We start from the raw sequence: 20943 nt of genomic DNA, 5'->3' as shown, positions 1-20943 counted from the left end.
TTTTTACCTGTGCCATTTTTACCTCTGCCATTTTTGCGTGAATGAGAAATAATCTAAGTAATTTCAGATGAAAGAGGAGATTCTAAGCTTTACAATGGTAGGTCATTTGTCTATTGTATTTGTGATTAAGTTATGATAAATCATCGATAAATCTCGGTTTCGTTTTTTGTGGGACGCACTGTATATATAGTCATAAAAAAATGTCTGTTGAATATAATCCAGTGATTCCAGTCAATTATGTCATTCAGGGGCGAAAAGGAAAATTTAATGAAAAAAAGAAGATAAACGAGAATTGCACAGATTAAAAGAGTGTTAATTATGTCACAAAGTCACAATTAATTTATAGGGGGCTGTGCTCTAGCTGCATATGTCGATATCGTTCGTCCACTGCCCTCCCTGGATTGACACTGCCCCCTTTCCTCTCCATTTCTCTGCTCCTCTTCACATTCTTTCTCATCACCTCTCCCTACTTCTACTTCTCTTGTTCCTCTCACCTTACTGCGCCAACCCCCCCCCCCCCCCTCCTCCGAACACTCATCGATCGAGGGCCGCCAATTAACTGCATGTCCCCGAGCTGTCTTTTATCTCACTCTCCCTACTTTTCCTTCTTTTACTCTTTCATTTCCCCACTGTTTCTTCCCCTCCCTCCCCTTTTAATTTGCTTGTTTTTTTTTTTGTTTTTTTTTTTTGGGGGGGGAGGCTTGGCCCCCATGACATCTCCACTGCCACGTCATGATGATTGACGTGTTTTTCCAGAATTCCGAACATTGATGAGCGTTCCATAATCGTGAAGTACGAGTGGCGCGCGTACCGTGCGTGGTTTACGCACACGGCCGGTATGTATGCTTGCCTGGTACGGTAGATGTCACGGATCGAAATGGCGGCTGCTTGTTCAGAAGTTCTTCGCGTGAATAGAGACCTTCTTGATAGCCAGTTTGATGGCTACAAATTATCTCTCGACCCACTACCAATTTATTCTATTTCCGTCAAGTCTGGTGAGTTCAGTTTGTTTTATACAAGTTGGCAAGTGCGAGGCTTAGCAAGCCCTTGTCCCATGCATTCATTTTTGCGTCGCTATGATTTAAGTCGTAATTAGGCGAAAGTGCGGACCGATCAGCTGGGCGTACATAAATTGCATTGCAGTGAATAGCGAGCGCGTATCATTCACACACTTTATTTCGCTCCAAATCCAATTGTCCAGTCAGTCCGCAGCCCGTCCGAAAGTGCTCTATTTTATTCAGCGGTATGCATAGCCGTCCGTGGTTATGCATACGTAATGAGCTGTGAAGACGAACTTTCCGATCGGTGTTTTTTGCTCTTAGAATCGTTTATTCCTCACATAATTGGTCTTATTTTATAGATAAAACTTTGAAATTTCTGATCAGCTAAATAAAATGCACATTTAATGTATTTTCAAGACCGATATTTAGCTTAGAAAAAATGAGTTTTTTTAAGAAATATATGTGAATAAACAGAGCGCATTTTTGCATCGAAATCATACTTGCGTCAAATTGATATTATAATCAATATAAAGCGTAGACATTCTTATTTACGACTGAAAAAAAATTATGAAATTTCATGATGTAGCAAAGTCAGGAACCACAAAAAACCACGGCAATGTCCATCGCGAAATGATTGGAATTGTAGTAGAATTGCCGACGCGTTCTGATTGGTCAACAGCGGCGCACAGACTTACAACATTATATATATCTTAAAAAACCCGGAAGTAATACGGAAGAGATCGATGGCGAATTGCGTGAGCGCTATGTTTTGACGTGTGCAAGGACCCTGGTTCGAACCCACCAAATTGAGTTTTTTTTTTTTTTTTTTTTGAGGGGGGGGGGGGGGTTGATGGGGATATGTTTATGCTTTTTCTTTAAATCGTATTCCTTCATCGTTCCTACCCAGCTTTATTCTCTTTTTACTTTCATATGAAGTTCTATTTAGGCCTGTATTTATTAAATCATGGAGCTATTATTAATAGCTCTATGATTAATTCTTACTTCTTCTTAATCACTGCTTTTGATTTTCAAGTTCTTGATTACACTTATTTGGGCAGGGGTGGGAAGGGAAGTGAGTTAAAGGTCAAGTGCACATCAACAAAAAAGTATTTGAATAAATAAAGAAATTTCCCTGTTTTTACACAAAACAGTTATATACACAAAACAATGGTATGCAAATAGAGTTGATTATGTCACTCACATCAAATTACTTTTTAAATTTTTGTTGCATTTTTATTATATAAATTTTAGCAAATTTGATGTAAAAAATCTTTCTCGAATCACAATAGGTTACATTTATGGAAACTACGAATGTTAATGGAGGAATTAAAATCCCTCTCAAAATTTGTTAATGAAAATTAAAATAAAATATACATGTCATGTACATGTATCAAACAAAAAAATACACAAGAAATTAGAGTGCGTGTGACATAATCGGTTCTGTAATTTGCACATTGACCAAGATGAGCATATAATTGTTTTATAAAATTAGGCAAATTTCTCAATGTCAAAATAGTAATTTTTTGAATTTTGAATCATAGTTTTTATAAAATTCTCTGCAATACTTTATTTTTCTTTAAATTCAAATTATTTTTTTGGTGGGGTGGACTTCTCCTTTACTCTTTGCTTGGAATAGGGAATGCACATTAATATTTATCCACGAACAAAATTGTCTAAACATATGCAAATCAGTAATTGGACACATGCTCACTTTCCTTTCATCCAGGCCACCCCCTCACATCCACCAGGTTTACAGTCTTATAACAAAAATTATGAATTAATTATAATACCATCACACCATAGCTCCATGATCACACAACATTCATACAGTGCTTCACAACAAATATTTCACTATTGTTCATATAATTACTGTGGAAAACAAAAACAAGGCGTAACCACATTCAAATACCATATAAAAGGACAAATATATTATACCTTTCGAAAAAAAAAAATTGTGAACATACATGGCACTTAACCTTCAGCACATTAGATAACATATAACAGAGTTGCTTGAGAACAAAATATAATTATGGGGCATTGCAAGAAACTTATGTTCAATTGCAAATCAACTACATGTTTGTGTTTAATCAAAGGACTTACCCTTAATTTTGGAATGTGTGATTGAGTAGAAAGTTTCTTGCAATGCATCAAAAATGTTCTTTGGTTTTGAATTGTGAATTTTTATTTTTGTCAAGCTGTATTCCTGTCCAAGTCAGTATTCTTAGTCCTCCCCAAAACTGTGCTCTAATTTTTTTGTTTCCAATATCGATAAAGATCAATTTTCTGTTGTATCATTATCAGTCCAAAATTTGCAAACGAAAAAAGGGCTTTGTCCAAATCATGGTCTGACCATTATAGTACATGATGGAATCTCCCAGAATGAAGTAGCAAGCAGAGACCAGAGTCAGAAAGTATGCAGATCTGTGTGTAGAAGAGACAAAAAAGAGAGAAATAGTCTAAATTATTCAAAGTATGAATTATGTTACATGTAAGTCAATTAAGAGACTAACTAAGTACTGTCTGTGACAGACACAATTTTTTTATTTGAACAAAATGGTTTATAAATACTACTGAGTACGGTAGTACCAGACTTTTTACTTTGACTTTAAACTGTTTATAGTCTCTAGAGTAGACTGTCTGAGCTAATCATCATTTAATTCTTAACCGCAGCCTGGGGCAAAAATCATCATGGGGCTCATCTTCGACTAATTAAGAAAAAAGGTTAACAATTTTCAACATAAATCAAGAAATATCTCAATCTATAAAAACTTGATGGAATTCGGAAACCTGATAATCATTTGAATAAAACTTTAGAAGGGATCTACTTATTAAGCTTCGTTTATATTAAGTCTTAATAAAAAAAAAAAACAAGTCCACCGTCCACAGTCAGAAATATAATGCGAGCCATCTGCCATCATTACAGAAGTTTCAACGTATGGGACCAAAGGCGAAATTCTACCAACCCGCGACGAACGTAATTTTGGCATTATTTCGCGCCATCGTGGAGTGAACGAGAAGGTTACTTCCGGGTAAAACGTAAATTTCTTGATTTTTAGGGTATCATTTTCTCTAAAATAAAAATACAAGGTGAGTTTGCGTCAAGTTGGTTCTGACATATTTTGAACAGTGACTTTTCTTCTTTCTAAAAAACCCCGATCGAAACAATTTGGTTATGTAGCAAAGTCAGGAACCAAAAGTGAAATTCCGACTACAAAATCGCGGTTAAAATATTACTAAAATAAGCATCAATTAAAGAGGTAAAAATGGTAGGTTGAAAATGTCGAAATATGGACAATTATATACCAAAATGTAGATGAAGGTCTTGAAAATAACTTACCACAATTCGTTTCGACGTAAACTGAAGTTAGCGACCAGTACAGAGCTATAACTTCAGCCCCTCCAATTCAGTGGGAAAATCAAGCCAAATTGATCGCACGTTTTCCTTCGGAGACCGCTAGAGGGCCGCTGAATAAATCTCCGTGAATATGCTCATTATCGCGCGAGCTGCGGTCTGACTGTGTCCCTTCGGCCGAGCGCTGGAGCGGCATTTAATTTGGAATACTCAGTACTCTGACAGTAGCTTGACAAAAACTGAGTCAGTCATGCTCAGTTTCTTCCTTTATTACGCTGATTTTGATTGGTCAAAAATTATGGTTGTTGCTTCATAAATCTTTGGCAAACATCAAAAAAGACAAAAATATGCAGCGTGGAGTTTCACTTACCGGCGTGCGATGGAAAGACCTCAGGTTAAGATAATACTGCTTCTTCGCTTGAAATCGCCCTCTCATAATCATCGAATCTTAATGAAACTCGGTTAGTAATAAAATTTGATTGAGAACATTTTATGAAAGTTTCATTGAATTTGGTTCATAAAGAGCTAGCGATATTTTTTAGTGTTGTGAGGTGTTTGCGAATCTGATTTTGCTCATTTTGTAAAGCGCTGTGATATTGTGAAGAGCACTATATAAATACTTATAATGTTGTCTTGTAATATTGTATTGTAATGAGACAATAATAATGTCAATGAGACATTATTATTATTGAGACAATAATAATTATTATAATAATTATGATTATAGTAGGGATGCCACCCCAAAAATTGAAGTGTTGTAAATGTAGTTTTAAATAGTTTAACTGGAATAAAGTCTGAAACACAAGTAAAAACTAAAATGACACCAAGATCATCAAAATTGGACCAGGGGTTGCCGAGATACGGCCAATTCAAATTTTTAAAAAAGGCAGATATTCTTCCAAGAAGTGGCCAAAATGGCCAAAATGTGTTTTCTGCCATTTTTAAAGCTACCTATTTTAAAACTTGAAGTATAGAGGTTGCTTTTCCTTGGGGCACCTAACATAATAACCACCAACAAGTACCTGAAAAATTGGGTCCAAACTACTTTTCGTTTTTATATTAACGGAGTTCAAAATATGGGGAAAACACAAATTTTCACCTTTGGACCCAGGGGAAATTGGCAAAAAATGACTAAGTCCAGCTAATTAATATGCGAAAATGGCATAATGCGAAAATGGCATAATTTGAAAGTGGATGGGCAATTAATCACAAAATTTCACACAGATGTAGTGTTTGTAATTTTGATTTATATATGTTTTTTTTTTTAGCATATATATACAATAATATGCAAATGAGGTAGTAATTGAATATTTGTACATAACGAATGGGAAAATTGCCTAATTATTATGCAAAAATGATATAACTTGTACAGGCCTTAGGCAAATAATCACCAAATTTCACAGAGGTGCAGAGTTCTTAAGTTTACTTCATATCTGTTGTTCTTGGGACCATAAATATAATAATATGCAAATTAGGTAATAAATGAATATTCATTTGTACATAACGAATGGGAAAATTGCCTAATTAAAAAAAAAAAATTGCCTAATTTAAAAAAAAAAATTGCCTCATTAAAATTGCCTAATTAAAAAACTGAATGGAAAAGAAATGGCAAAAGCTAATGTTTAATACAAAATATTATTTATTAAGAGGTCCTTAAAACTAGGAAATTTAAAGTTAATCTCATATTGATTTAACTTCCAATCCATGCTAAAAAAATGTTATATCACTACTTATTGAATAGTTCATTAAAAAAAAATTCAATAACATTATTATTATAAACCCTGAAAACAACCATTATTGAGAATGAAAAGCTAAAACTACAAGGCAAACCCCGATTTTGTAAATAAGCGTCTTATAGACGCCTAAATAGTACACATTTAAGTGTATGGGATGAAATTAAGATGGTGTTTTCGGTCACTTTATATTTCAATTTTTGAAGCACTAAATAATTATTTTCGAACGCAATTTTTTCTGGGCTTCATTTTTGTAACATATCACAGACACAGGTGACAAGTGTGACCTAGCTCAGATTTTTTAAAAGTCAAACCAATGTTAACCAATCACTTTAATGTGAATATCATTGTTTTTGTTGTTATATGTGTACTTTTTTGCATTGTTGGAATAACTTTCATCATTCCTGCCAAGAATTTGTGAGGATAACCATCAGCAATGCGCACTGGCAGGAATTTCTCGACGCGCGAGTGGCATCCCTAATTATAGGCCTAATGATTATTGAGACAACAATGGTAATAATGATAATAAGACAATAATAATAATGATAGTAATGAGACAACAATAATAGTTATTATTTCAATAATAATTATTATTATAAAAATAATTGTAATAATTATGATTGTAATTATTGAGACAACAATAATAATAATGAGATAATAATAGTATTATTGAGACATCAATAATGGGTAATTATTTTAATAATTATAATTAAAATAATAATTATTAATTATGATAAATTTATGATTAAAATAATTATTTAGACAACAATAATAATAATGAGACATTATCAATTATCATTACCAAAGGAATCATATGCCAAATCAATCTGAGTATTTTTAGGCCTCCCATTTTTCTTAATTCGCTCATTAAATTTGAAAATGTACATTCAAAGGCCATTTCTTAATTATGTCTTATGTTTTGATTAATAATTAATTAGTAATTATCAATATTAAAAATCTGTAGACAAGTATTATAACTATGATGAACAATGACTAGGTAGACCATTAATATGTCGAAATCATTGCACAAAAGGCTTCTAAAAGATTAAATGAAAAACATGTACATTCCACATAAGCTATAGATTATAAGTGTGCCATGCCCAAAGAAAAAGAATAATAAGATTATGCAATCATATTTGGTCCACAAAAAGCCCTGATTTTGTATCACATAGATGACAATAACTCGACTTCTGGGTATCGGAATTTGAAAATTCAAACAGTTTTGTGAATCGTAGATATTGAGCCTCATTGTGAGCATATCAAACATGCTGGAAAAGCCTTTTCTAATTTTCACCTGAAGTGCCTAATCCAATGTACAAGGTTATGATATATAAACACAACATCAAAAGTAAGTTCCCCCCTAAAGAACCCCATCAGATATGCCAGTGTAACAAATTGTCAAGTTGAAACCAAGCAGTGGGATATACATGTAGCTAGGGTTCATATTCTTGAAAATTAGAGATATCCGTGACTTAACGGCTGAATGAGCACAACACAAACAGAAAATGACGCTTTTTCAAAAACAGCAAAATCTGTGCTTTATTGACTTGTTCCTTATCAGACAGTATACTGACTGTTTAATAATGTGTGTAGCCACCACGTTTGTCAATGACTTCATGGCACCGTTGCCTCATGGTAATCACGAGTGTTGCTCTTTGCTGGGGGATGGCATTCCATTCTTCTTCCAACATCTAGGCCAGGTCAACAAGGTTGGTGTTGGCGTTAATGCGTGCAGATACAGCTCGCTTTAGCTGGTCCCACAGATGTTCAAGTGGGTACCATTAAGGACAGGTGAATTGGCGGGCCACACCATCCTTTTAATACCCTCATGTGCCAAGAACGCATCCACAACTCTTGCTCGATGTAAGCGGGCATTATCACCAATGGCAGCGGCGACTGGTAAGACATGTGGATGCAGGATTTCATCCACGTGTCTGTTGGCATTCAGGTGTCCATTGATCTTGATGAGCGATGTCTTGGTCGTTGCAGCCATTCCGGCCCACACGATAACACTTCCACCACCAAACACTGTGATTGGTTGAACACAGCACTCCTCCTGCTGCTCGCCCCTTCATCTCCAAAGCCATGACTTTGAAAGAAAAGGGATGACAAGATGACACATGGTGCAACCTTGGGCAATGCTTTTAAACTGCATTCCACTTCATGTTTGATCACATTGAAATGAACTAAAATGAATTTAAATCACTCTTGCAAATTTGAAAATTACTCATATTTTCTTTAATTTGTGATTCTCAAGCTGTGATAGCAAGCATTACTGTAATTTTTTTCAAACAAATCATTAAAACACAGATTTGCTGTTCATGTCGTTCATGTTGTGCTCATTCAGCCCTTAAGTCACGGATGTCGCTAATTTTCGAAAAACCACTTCCTAACAACCCTAGCTATATCCCATGCTTGGTTTCAACTTGAATGATTTTATATACTGGACGATTTGATGGGGTTCTTTAGGGGGGAACTTAATTTTGATGTTGTGTTTATATCACCTTGTCCTCTGTTTAGGACTTCCACTGTGTAGGGAGTCTGAAAGTGTCGCCCTTGAATTTTGCACCCTTTTTTGTAAAAAAAGTTGAAAATGACTAGGCCTAGGCTAAGTTAAAGCAAGTTAGGCTTATTGCTGTGCACCCTTTTTCCTTTAATTGTAAGTTTTTGCCCCACATTCAATAACTTTGCACATTTTTCTGTCTTGCCATTCTTTTTTTCAGCACTCATTGCATGTTTCGTCATCACAGTTTGTCTTGCTTTTTTACAAACTCATGTAATGTTTAACATTGTTTATTTAATTGCTATCTAGTTTTTCTTCACTTGTTATTTGAGCGCTAAATGATTATTTAATTTGTTAATTGTTCATTTAATGTCTATTCAGCCCACCCATGGGTGCATTACATGCCGCCGTGCACAAGAAAATTGAAGGCACGATGCGTGCAACACTTGCATGGGATTGTGCGAATTTAAGAATAGCTTTAATAAAATCAAGTCCTACAAAACTTACCGAACGACGTGAAGTCAATTTCCCCTAATATTATGAATTTTGGAGCTTTCTTGCCGTTTCAGAATTTTTCGTCCAAAGAGGGCATGCGATTTATCTTCATATCAAAGACACTTCAAGGGAAAGAATAGGCACTAAAACTATTTTCCAAACATAATTTGATGCAAAGCGTTCTGCAAAGTCGGCAAAGTGTCCAATCTTTTTATTGAAAAGACCTTGGTGAAACGTTTGTTGACAGACGAACATGCCCGTCACCGGAAAGAGCCCTGGTGAGTATGAGTAATCAAGATCATTGTTGCATGCGCACTCTGTTTAGAATACTGACAGGGAGCCAATCAGTGCGATTCTTTCATAATTGCGATTCATCGCAAACCTTTGTGTTACGGAGCCTTGATGTGGAATCAGGCAAAAACTTTTTCTTTTCTTTTTGGGGTCTACTTTTCACAACGAACTATCTAAATCTGCAACATTGGATAACCCTTGACATTGCAATGAATGGGGATTTCCAGGGTTCCTTCTTTTTTTTTAGTTTCCAGAGCTCTTTTGAGCATTTTAAATAAATAAATAATACAGGATTTGTATAGCGCATGTATCCACCTTGCTAGGTGCTCAAGGCGCTCCTATATTGCCCCGGCTAAGCTAGTCTACCGATTCTGGTGCGCACAGCTTTTTGAGGAATAGCTTCCCGCCGGTACCCATTTACCTCACCTGGGTCGAGGGCAGCACAATGTGGATAAATTTCTTGCTGAAGGAAAACACACCATGGCTAGGATTCAAACCCACGACCCTCTGTTTGAAAGGCGAGAGTCAGAACCAATAGACCACGACGCGCCCAAACCGCCCCCCAGCCCCATTGCATTTTTTCCCTGTGGAATCATGATTTAATTGAGTCTCCTGCTTTTAACTTTGGTCTAAATGAATTCATGTGAACATCGTGTTATTTTGACCTTTTTCTTTATCGATCGCTTTCCCTTTTGTTGCAGGGGTTGATGAAGTGAAGCTTAGAAATGAAGAGTACACATTACAACACATGCAAGCCTTTGGTTTAACTAATTACCTGTCTGGTGACCTGTGGAATCCAAACTGTGTCTACTTCATTGATTCAGACTGGAGGCTCATGCAGCACAGGATTGTTCTGGTAATTTGAAAATTTGGACTTATAAAGTCCGGTTTGATTAAACTCAGGACTATAGTCGTGGTTTAACTATGGATAGCCAGTGGTGACATAAATGTCTAACAGCAGAGGTTCAATTTGTCAGAAAATTTGACACTCAAATTATTCCAAACTGTCTGGCAATGGTAAACAAGCTAAGTGTTTTCATCGTGTTAGAAAATGAGGAAATGGCACAGTAAACAAGAAACGTACAATTTAAACAAAATTTTGACATCTTTGGCTCCCCATTATTTTAGCACAGAGTTAGACCATGGTCTAAGTTAAACCAAACTTCAGAATTCGGGCCTGTTTGATACTCTAGGGTAACTCCAGGATTTTTTTTTTATACCTTTCAAAGCGGAGAATGATCTGCCAAACGACGATTTCTTGCTTAACTCGACTGAAATAGATAATTATATGATCTTTTGATGAGGCAATAAGAGAGACAAAATGGGTTTCACCATAACTTGTAATATCACGTATTTTTTCAAAATAATATATAACTTGGTGTAAATTTTCATAACATCGCATTGATCTTTTTTAAGTTTGATTCGCCGTAGATGCTGTTTTGGTGTTACTGTAATTTGGAATGTTTAACTCAGAATAACCCCATATATACCCTTGTATCTAAAGGTCACACTTGTCAACCTGGGTTGCGTTATCACAAAGTGATAAACATGACTTCTGGTTTTTAAATGCGGCTTTTGAAAGTAGTAATAGATGGCCACTAAGCACATGATGAACCCGAAGCTTCTTCCAGGTTTTCTGTAATAGCCTGTTCCCACGTCTCACGATTTGCACCACAATGAAAACCTTGGTCTTAATTGTGGAGTAATCGTAGTGATCGATCTGATCATATTCTTATCAGAACTTGGTGTCAGTTGTCGGCTTTTTGTCGCAATCATTTTGCCCGTGGATTTTTTTTTTTGATGGTTCAAAAAATTTCGCCGTCAGCTACGAAAAGCAAATGTTGGCATTCATAACAAATCGCAGGACAATGGGAAGGAGTCATTACATGCATGCAAACTTTTTCAATTTGTTTTATTTCATTTTCAACAGAACAAAGTAAAGTGGTCGAAAATAATTACAATGTCAATTGCAAATAAAATTTATACAAACAATATAAATTGAGGTATGTACAATATATCATATTTTTTCCATAGGTAAAACAAAACATATTATAACCAAATTATCATTATAGATCTGAGAAAATGGAGAGATCCACTAAAAAGCAAATGCTTGTAGTGTGTGGACCTCACTAAACCTTGCATTGATTTATCTTGTAGGAATCGCAACCGAGTGAACCAGTGGCTGTCTTCACCATTCCAGAGGGAGCGACGCGAAGGGCAGCATCAAGACACAGCGTATCACTGGGCTTCCCATCATCCGATCTCTGTGTGTTATCTGATGGCGTCGGACACCTCTACATACTGGAGACTGGTTGCAGAGACCAATTTGAACCGTCTCAATGGAAGGTCGTTATTCACAGGTTTATTGCCCGGGGGCCGTTTCATGAAAGTTGTCAACACTGACAAGTTGACTTTCTCCGACAGTTACCATGGTACCAGTCAGAGGCCAGTGCCTCTCAGCCAATCAAAAGCAAGGATATCACTTAAATTATCAGCGCTGACAATTTAGTCGGTGCTGAAAACTTTCATGACATGCCCCCCCCCCCCCCCGATCTCCCATTTAGTATAGTGTGTTCCCATAAGCAACCATGCTGGAAGTTGTCATTGATTTAATGATCTAATGCAAAGGCATCCTATGGTTTGTTGTTCATCATATTCATTTGGGAACCCTCTATGGAACCCTTTTGGGATCCCTCTATGGTTTAAGGATCATTAGTGGTCTTCTAAAACCTCACTTCTAAAATTTATCAAAAGTTTTAGGACAATTGAGAAAAAAAAAGACTCTTTGTTTAATAGGTATGATATACATGTAAGAGGCAACCTTCTTTTGCCTAGGAGGAGCATTCTACAGGAATTTGGTGATTTGTTTTTCCACCTTTGCCTTGATTCAAACATATACAGCTTTTTCTGAGCTTTTTTGGAGCATCCAATGTAGAATTTACAATATCCCACTGATGTTAAAGACCCTGACCGGTGTAAAAACAATCATATATCAAAATAAAGGTAATGATTCATACAATACGAATATACCAAAAATATTACATATATCTCCTTCCAATAGTTAAAAATATTAAATAAAAATCAAAGAAACTGCTCCTCCAAAGTACGCTTCGATTGAGCACCCCCACGTCGCCTGGAAATGATGACGTCACGTTGTGTCAGGAGGGTTGTGATTCCATAGGTTTGTGTACAAAAGCATTGGGTATTTTCTTCCATTTCCATGTTATGAATCCATTTTTTTTTTCGTTTTCAGATGAAAATGGCACTCAAAATTATTCACTGTTCAAATTGTTGTAAACCTACAACTATTCACTACCTTTTTTGTGATTTCTTTGTTTGGCTCTTATTGGGCCTAAATTGCTATGTCAGGAAAGGTCGTTATACATAATCTAAATGCAGATAGAATTGAAATCTGCGCCAAATAAGCAGGAAATAAAATATGGCAAAAACTAGTTCAAAACTGCGGATTTCATAAATTCAAGCTTGTGGGTAAAAATATATGTGATATCCCTCTGTGATAGAAGTGAAGAGAATGAAATGCGTTATCTGGAAAGCAAAAAAATCACCCAGTTTTTCTGTGTACAAACCTATGGAATCACAACGCTTCTTACACAACGTGACGTCACGGTCTCGAGGCAGGTGAAAAGCACAATAAAGCCTATTTTCTAAGCGGGGTTCGAAACCCAATAATTGGAATATTCTTAAGCAAAATACTCAGCTGGGAAGCGGTGAAAATGCATAAAGCATACCTTGGTGTATTTAGTAGCTTATAAGCTTTCGATTGGTATATAATTTATCAATTTCATTTTCGGGTCCGGTCTGGATCTTTAAGATTGCCAAATCAGTTCTAAAAACTTGTAATTATGTGTTTTAATTGAAGTTTCAAGATAGATTTAGTTGTTTGAAGTATTGTTATCTATATGCACAGATAGAAGATTTTACATCATTATACAGGCAATGATTTTGATTTCCAAAATTCATTTTTGGTCATAAAACTAAGCAATCAACAGTCCTACGTAAAAAAAAATCCGCTTCAAAATCAAAACAGCTTTGTGTGTAGCAGTCTTTAAGAATTTTTGAGCATATTGTGATGCAATACCAGGAAATTAATTCCCTGTTTAAAGCAAGAATGAAAAGAAAAAATGTATGAAATCATATTTAAAAAAAATAGGTAGAGAGAGAAAGGAGTGTGGGGCACAAAATTATCGTAATTGCTTCATAGTATTAAATCTAATCTGTTGTGAAAGTAGATTAGGTACTTTAATATTCTAGTATTACAGTCAGGAGGGAAGGCCTGTGGGTTGAGTGGCATGTTCATTATTGTTCACATATTTCCCACCCAGGCTATGTGGTTGGGTCTGCCTCAGAAGGGTCTGCAAAATATTTCTATTCATTGTATTCTTTTGATTGTCAAACACTGTCTTATTTTTTATTTCTGAAATTTCCAAATACAACAATTTATTTAGTATACAAAACAATATTGGGATTTATGTAATGCTCTTCACATTGACTGTATCACAGCTTTTTACAAAGAAGCAATTACTCATTGGAAAATTATGAATGAAAACTATAAACATACGCATAGTATGCAACAAAAACAAAATTTGATACAGAAATGGCCATGAAGCATGCATTTAGCCCTTTCTTTGTATCAAAGCACATTACTCTGAAATATGCTGAAGTCATAAATATGCACCACTTAATTGCATAGAGCTCGGATTTTTATCTGTGAAAATAAGATATCAAACTTAATTTTTGTTGACATTTTTTTTTGCCACTATACCAGGTGATATTCAAGAGAGAAGTGTGTAACGGTGCTCCAGCTATCCTGCAGGATAGTATGTGCAGAGTGAAGGAGTCTGAGATCCAGGTGGACTGTGTGTTGCTCCATGTGGAGAAGACTGCTCCTGTGCAGGAGAATGGAGATACCCATACAGCGAAGAGTGATTATGAAACATACCTGGAGTGGATCACCTTGAAAAAGACAACGGGTAAGAATTAAACGGTTTGGCCAGACACTTGGCTTTAGCTTTTCTTTTTAATTTTGAGTTTCGCTTAAAAGCTATTTACTAATCAACAGGGAATGATTGTGCTGACCAAATTTGATTAGCATTTTGGTGATAAGAGAAAAGCATTTTGGTGATAAGAAAAAAGCTCTCAAACTCAGTTCTGTACAGTCAAATGTAAAATCTGCTATACATAACAATATTGCGTAGCATTCTTTAAATAATATGAAACAAATTAAGAGTAGACAAACAGAAATTGGCATTAGACCATTACATGGTGATTAGACTATTATGAAACTAGATGTAAGAGTTGTATTGACCAAACAGTGTTGACCAAATAGTAATTAGACCAAATTGATGGTGGACCAAAGTGGTTAACCCATGAGGTATAAGACTGTCTGAGGAGTAGATTAATTGATTGAAGCCCAAGTGCACACCATATATAAAACCTCAGTAGTTGCGCCGCGCTGGTCCGATGGTCCCAGACCGGTAAAATTGCTATTGGGCTAGTAACTTTTCAGAAATAGCCAGATTTTACTGGTCCGACATGACCAGTAAATATATATTAAACTGATACAAATTATTTTTTTTTCTCTTTATAAATTACAAAAATGGCTCTGGCATCTCAATATTTTTTGGGTACCAGTAAATTTTAGGTTCAGACCAGTAAAAAATGAAGAAAAAAATCTGGGTATCTACTGGTCCGACATTGATCAGGTCAGACCAGTAGTAAAAAAGGGTTAGTATGGAGCCCTGCTTAGTAAGTTACTAATTACCAAATCACTTTATTATCTTGTAAATTATATAATCTAGACCAATCCCAATTCGAGGTTGAAAATAGCAGACAGCTGAAAGGAAAGACAGCGCCGGTCTACTGTGGATTGGAAGAAGGAGCCGGGGGTTTGTTTCTTGCGAGTGAAACAGATTTTACAATCATCTCAGACTCTCTGCATCCTGTCAAAGAAGAAGTTAACGATGAGATTGAGAAGGAAGAAGAGGGTAAGAGATGTTTTCATTGTATTAACTCTTTGCCCACTGAAGTAGTTTGATTAAGTTCAGGCATAAGTAAAAAAAAAAAAATAGGGATAAGAAAGAAAGGAAAGGATGATAAGTTCTGAGGAGACAGTTATTACAATTGCTAGAATGATAATTTTTGTTCCTTTATTCCCCCATTATACTGGAAATTATTTTGTAAATATAGGAATATATATACCCATCTGGGAGCTTCTGTAGTATAAAGCTTACAGAGAAAAGTAATTATTACATTTGTTGGATTTATACATGAATGAATGTGCAAAATTGCAATATGCCTGCCTGTATAATGGCTAAAATGATATAATGGACATTCCAGAGTCAAGTTGTTGTTATTATCAAATAGTTGACTTGGAGTCATTAGTGAATGATAATTGGTAACTTGACATTACAGGCAATCATATTTTAAGGCATATGTAGCTTGCATATATGCATCTGTTTGTACAAAAATATCACCCAAGTTAAGGACACTTGAGGTTAGGAGACTTGAGGTCATTTTTCAGGTGTGCATTTTTATCACTGCTATACATATATATATATATATATATTTGTTTTGTTTTTTGTTTTTTTAAAGAAACTCCATTGCCCCAGTTCACATGGACGCAGACCGGGGAAGACATCACCCTCACGTTCATCGTCCCAGAAACCGTCTCCAAGCCTGATATTCACATGGTCATGGAGGCAGATCGGATAGATATCAGTATCAAAAATGGTAAAGAGCTCCTGTCTGGCGCCCTCTATAGGTTGATCGATATCTCCTGCTGTACATGGACCCTTGATAAACGCAAGTAAGTGCCTCTTACATGTATGTCGAGTTCAATTGGGGAAATTTTGCAACCCATTGTAAAAAATACCTGTAATGCGAGATTTCCCTCATCTTACTAAAACATAACCTATTTCAGTAAAACTTACACATGCAGGAACATTCCAAACCCATCTATTCCAACTTCTCCAAGATACCTCACAGTTAGCATCCATCATCCTCATACTAGTATCCTTTTCATACTTGTCCCATCAACACACATACACACAATAAGTCCTATCCCCACATTGCATATTTACTAAGTCCATTTTTGGCCCTTGATTATTCCTCTTTTTGTCATTTTCTCTTGATAATTATTATTATTGAGAATACCTACCTCTCACTCTTCCTTGTGGACCTAAGGCATGTGATGTCATAATCTCATACTGCCCTCCCTCAGAGGATGTAGGAATACGAGAAGACATATTTTTCCCTCAGAGCTGCACGCTTTAGGCAAAATATAATCCCTTGGGGAAAATATAACTCTGTCGGGTAAATGAAATGTTATTCTAGGTAGGCAATATCTGTATATTATCTTGTATACAATAAAATCAGCTTCTCTTTATTGGCAAACTGTATATTTTTTGTTTTTATTATTGAGAATGGAATGAACACCAAATATGAAGAATGGAATGAATACCAAAATATTAATACCAAAGTTGAATTTTTGCTCACGTATTTATTTATTTCTCAGGTTGGAAGTGATGTTATCCAAGGAAGATGAAGGGTTTATGTGGACTGAGGTAGTGGTCGGGGACACGAGAGGAGAGTATGTGGTAGATCCTGACCAAGCAAGAGAGATCCATGAAAGACTGGCTCACCTCACCTCTGATGCAATGGTATGCTTTCAAAGATATCTTCACTGTTTAATTCATGAAATAATACATTGTTCTGGTGTTTGAAGTGAAAATGCAGGATGACCAAAGCAGTAGGAGTCAGTGTGGTGCTCCTCGAGGCCAGTCTCAAAGACACTTTCGTGTCCTTGAACGAGGCCAAACGACACCAGGAAATATTTCAAAATAAGAAGGTTACAATAAGTCATCAAGTCCAGGTATTTTTATGTCTCTATTCAACGTTGATGATTGCCGGCAGCATTTGTTTTGGGGTTGTCCGTCCATTGCGTTCTCTATCTCGTGATAGCTAAAGAACTTTAAACAATGATTAGATAAGATTTGGGCGTATCAAGGTCAAAAGTCACAGAGGTCATTATTAGAATACTTAAAATTGTAATATGTTTTTATTCTGGCAATGGCAGAGGTATGAATTTCATCTGCATGCAGTTGCGAATCAATCTTATTCATTCACTTGTAGTGTTGTAATCCTCAAGCCCAGATTTGCCTTCCAGAAAGGCCTTAAGGACAATTACTTGGCCTTGCCCTTGAAGTGAAGTCCTTAGCCTTGAAGGTCTAAGTCCTTGGGCCCCTGGCCTTGGTCTTGACTTAATACCAGCCTTTCCCTTGCTCACAACACTGGCAGTAGTTATAGAAACGGAATTAGTAGCAGTGGTGGTGGAGGTGGTGTAAGTAGCAGCGGCAGTAGTCATATACTCGTATTATAGATGAACTTGTATATAACCTGTTGCTTCTGCTTCTAAGAACCTTGCTAATAATAGTTGAGTGACATTCACAAGGTGTTCTCCTGTTTAAATTCTTTAAAAAATTACTCTTCCATTGTAATTTGTTTTGTTCATTATAAACTAGGCTTGACTAAAGTTAACACTCTTTCATTTGCTCCCTCTCGTTTTTCAGGGTCCTGACCCAAGTGGCAACATTGGAGGCAAACCAGGAATAAGTCCTCAAGACTTAGAGGAATGTGATATGAATGTGGAGAATGAAGTATGCATCTATAGAATAGATGGCAAGAAACACACGATATCACACAAGGTAATATAAAATGAGTTCAGGGATGTAGCTAATCGCGAGATATGTGGTCATAAGAACCACAAGGATTTAACATATCTAGGTACAGATTAATCTGGAAAAGTCAACCCCTAAACATGTCAAATGTTTGGCCAAGTCAAGGCAATTTTCAGACCATATCATTCAAAATGCGTGATTTACCTACTCAATGTGTGATTTACCTCTTGTGCGAGGTGAGCAAATTTCAGTCGACCCATGAGCTTTGACCTGTATTCACAACTGTTTTTCCTGACCTAGCAGTCACAGGATTTCCAAGGAGTTTGATGGATAATAATAGAGAGCAATCTTGATGAAAAGTCAAAGCACTTGTCCCTTCAGAAATATTTTTTTAAATTCCTGTCGAGTTTAATTTGATGAGCATTTGTCCAATATTGATCAGAAGTTTCAGCAAGAAGTCATTTGCACAATGACCCTATTGATTGTGTAGTGAAATTGCTGGAAAGAAACTCAATTTGAACCATATAAGCATGTGTTTTAGAGACATCTCTTTATTCTTCATTCAACCCTTTGAACCCATCCTTTATTGCAAGAGAAAACAAAATATAATGAAAAACATTATCAGATGTCCGATGCAAAACATAACCTTCTTAAAAAATTGCATTTCCTAATATATTAATTGCAAATACATGTAGAGTGAAAAAGTTCTTGAAAAAAGGCATATATTACACCAAATCATGCTTCATAGCCCTAATAGTATTCATCCTTCAATGATGTTATGATATGAATTCTTGTTGGCTTTACTTTTATACATTTTTTTTTCTAATCTTTATTGACAGGTTTGTATTTCAAGTCACCAACGTCTATTCCAAGCAAGGCTGCAATCTAATCACCCACCCTGTATCTGTCTTCGCCATGATGTTGATGGCATCGTCTGGCAACCCAGACCTGTAACGGCTGAATCGCCATCACCATGGCATCACGAGTCCACCTTCAATGCCTTGGGGTACGTTCAGGCTTCAAAGAGGAATTGCAAGTTTGCCAGCTGTGCTCCAGACATGTCGTACTGCGTCCTGTGCGACTGCTCAAAGCATGCATACATCTACAGACAGCCGGCGGACATTCCCAGTCCACTGAGGAACCGTAAGAGTGGACGCGTGGTTGGACAGATAGCCAAGCAGCAGGTCGTCAGTCTGGACGCGAGTGATGACATTCTTGGACTGCAAGCGACCAATGAGAGACTGTTCATCTTGACCAGTAAGAAGCTGTATGTCATTAGGGTCAAGGTTGAATGATAATCACATCATGGACTCACACAAGAGGATTTTTCAGAGTATATACTAGCTGGTATGGACCAACTTGAAGAGAGTTACAGTTTGTGTGTTTCATAATACATACATGCATGTTGCGTCCTTATTGTGACGTCCATTGATCGCGATAGTCCCGAGAGATTGGTCAACCACAGCGTATTCAACTCCATGCATTAATCAGCATGTTTCTCTTTCAGAGTGAGTAATGTATGTATACACGAGAATTTCAAACCACACTTCTATGGAATGCTGGCTTCATAATATTTTGTCCATATTTTTGTCAATTACAAGATATCAATCAATTCTTATATTTTCTCATTCTTTCCATTTCATGACTCAATTAATTTTTGTACAACTTTTTTGCAGCAGGATAGGAATGATTTTTAATTGTTGAATGAGTCGACATTTGGCACTCTATAAAAGTGTGGTATAAGTTAACCCAGGTTTAACTAAAGTGTAGCTATCAGAGTACCACCTTTTTTGTCCTGGAATCTAGCATATGGTTCAACTGATTAATCCTTTTTTCTTCCCTGCACTTCACATTCACTGTTCCGTCAAATATTTCTTTACATTTCCATTCTCACTTGCTGCCCCATGCTATCTCGTATTTCTTAGGAAGAAGTGGTAGACCTACAACCTCGCATGATACTGTTTTATAAAATGCATGAATCGATTCAATTCACTTTCACCACTGATCTCCTGTCTTTACAAAAAAATCATCAAAATCTTGCTTATCTTTTGAGACCAAATGTGTAGCCTGTTGGCTTATGGTTCCAAAGTTATCATTTTTGTTTACTATCACAGACCACCCACCCCAAGGGAGGGGTACTCGGTATAAATGTATAATATGCATGTGACATACATATAATTAGACAAAATGAAAATGGGATGTATGGCAATTAGATATGGTTATTAGATGAAATGGTTGTGAAGATAAGACCACAAGGGAAGAGACCAGATGGAAATAGACAAAGCAGTGGAGCTTTTGTGGTGTAGTGGTTCAGTCACTTGACTCTTAAACCAAGGGTCAAGGGTTCAAATCCAACGTTAATGTCCTTTGGCTAGGCACTTATCCACATTTGTCACTCTCCACCCAGGTGTTTAATGGGTACCCTTTAGGATGTGAACTCCTTAGACTGGCACGTGTGCAATGATAAAACTCAGTTCCCTGGTCAGGATACTCCCCAGGGAGTGGAGATGGTGCACTTTATGTGTGGAGCAGTGATGAATGCTATGGTAATAATAATTACAATGTAAAGTGCTTAGAAACACAAAGTATGAAGTGCTATGTAAATGTAACTATTGTTATCATTTATTATACCAAATAACAATTGCGGTTACTCTTACAATTATCTTGGAAACAGCTTTAATGTAATCAAGTTTACAGGTTGGTGGACCAAGCATTACCAATAGCATAATTATTTGTGAAAATAAACCCTTTTAACATGTTTCTTAAAACAGACTTACTGTTAAAAATAATCTCTTAAAAGGAAATTGTGATATGTAACGCTGGTGTGTACACAATGAGCTATGATTATAAAGTACCCAATAACTTTATTATT

At 36.3% G+C, this 20943-nt stretch overlaps 1 protein-coding gene across 1 annotated transcript; it reads left to right on the top strand.

The window, feature by feature from the left end:
- Positions 1-783: 783 nt before the first annotated feature.
- LOC129254155 (nudC domain-containing protein 1-like) lies at positions 784-20938 on the top strand. The gene is made up of 9 exons (XM_064094941.1): positions 784-995; positions 10077-10231; positions 11533-11721; positions 14162-14366; positions 15195-15380; positions 15988-16201; positions 16910-17054; positions 17964-18098; positions 18911-20938. Exons 1-9 carry the CDS (start codon positions 863-865, stop codon positions 19364-19366), a joined length of 1818 nt encoding a protein of 605 aa, XP_063951011.1. The 5' UTR covers positions 784-862; the 3' UTR covers positions 19367-20938.
- Positions 20939-20943: the final 5 nt, after the last annotated feature.

Source organism: Lytechinus pictus, chromosome 2, assembly GCF_037042905.1.
Source record: "Lytechinus pictus isolate F3 Inbred chromosome 2, Lp3.0, whole genome shotgun sequence".
Lineage (NCBI taxonomy): Eukaryota > Metazoa > Echinodermata > Echinoidea > Temnopleuroida > Toxopneustidae > Lytechinus > Lytechinus pictus.
Note: the sequence above shows the minus strand (reverse complement) of the source record. Positions and strands in the feature narration are given on the sequence as shown.

Bases quoted from the DNA above. Each gene is read 5' to 3' on its own strand.
- LOC129254155 (XM_064094941.1), top strand. From the start codon at position 863: ATGTCACGGATCGAAATGGCGGCTGCTTGTTCAGAAGTTCTTCGCGTG. The intron at 11,722-14,161 runs GTCGTTATTCAC...CCACTATACCAG, and splicing joins TTGAACCGTCTCAATGGAAG to GTGATATTCAAGAGAGAAGT. The intron at 15,381-15,987 runs GTAAGAGATGTT...GTTTTTTTAAAG, and splicing joins GATTGAGAAGGAAGAAGAGG to AAACTCCATTGCCCCAGTTC.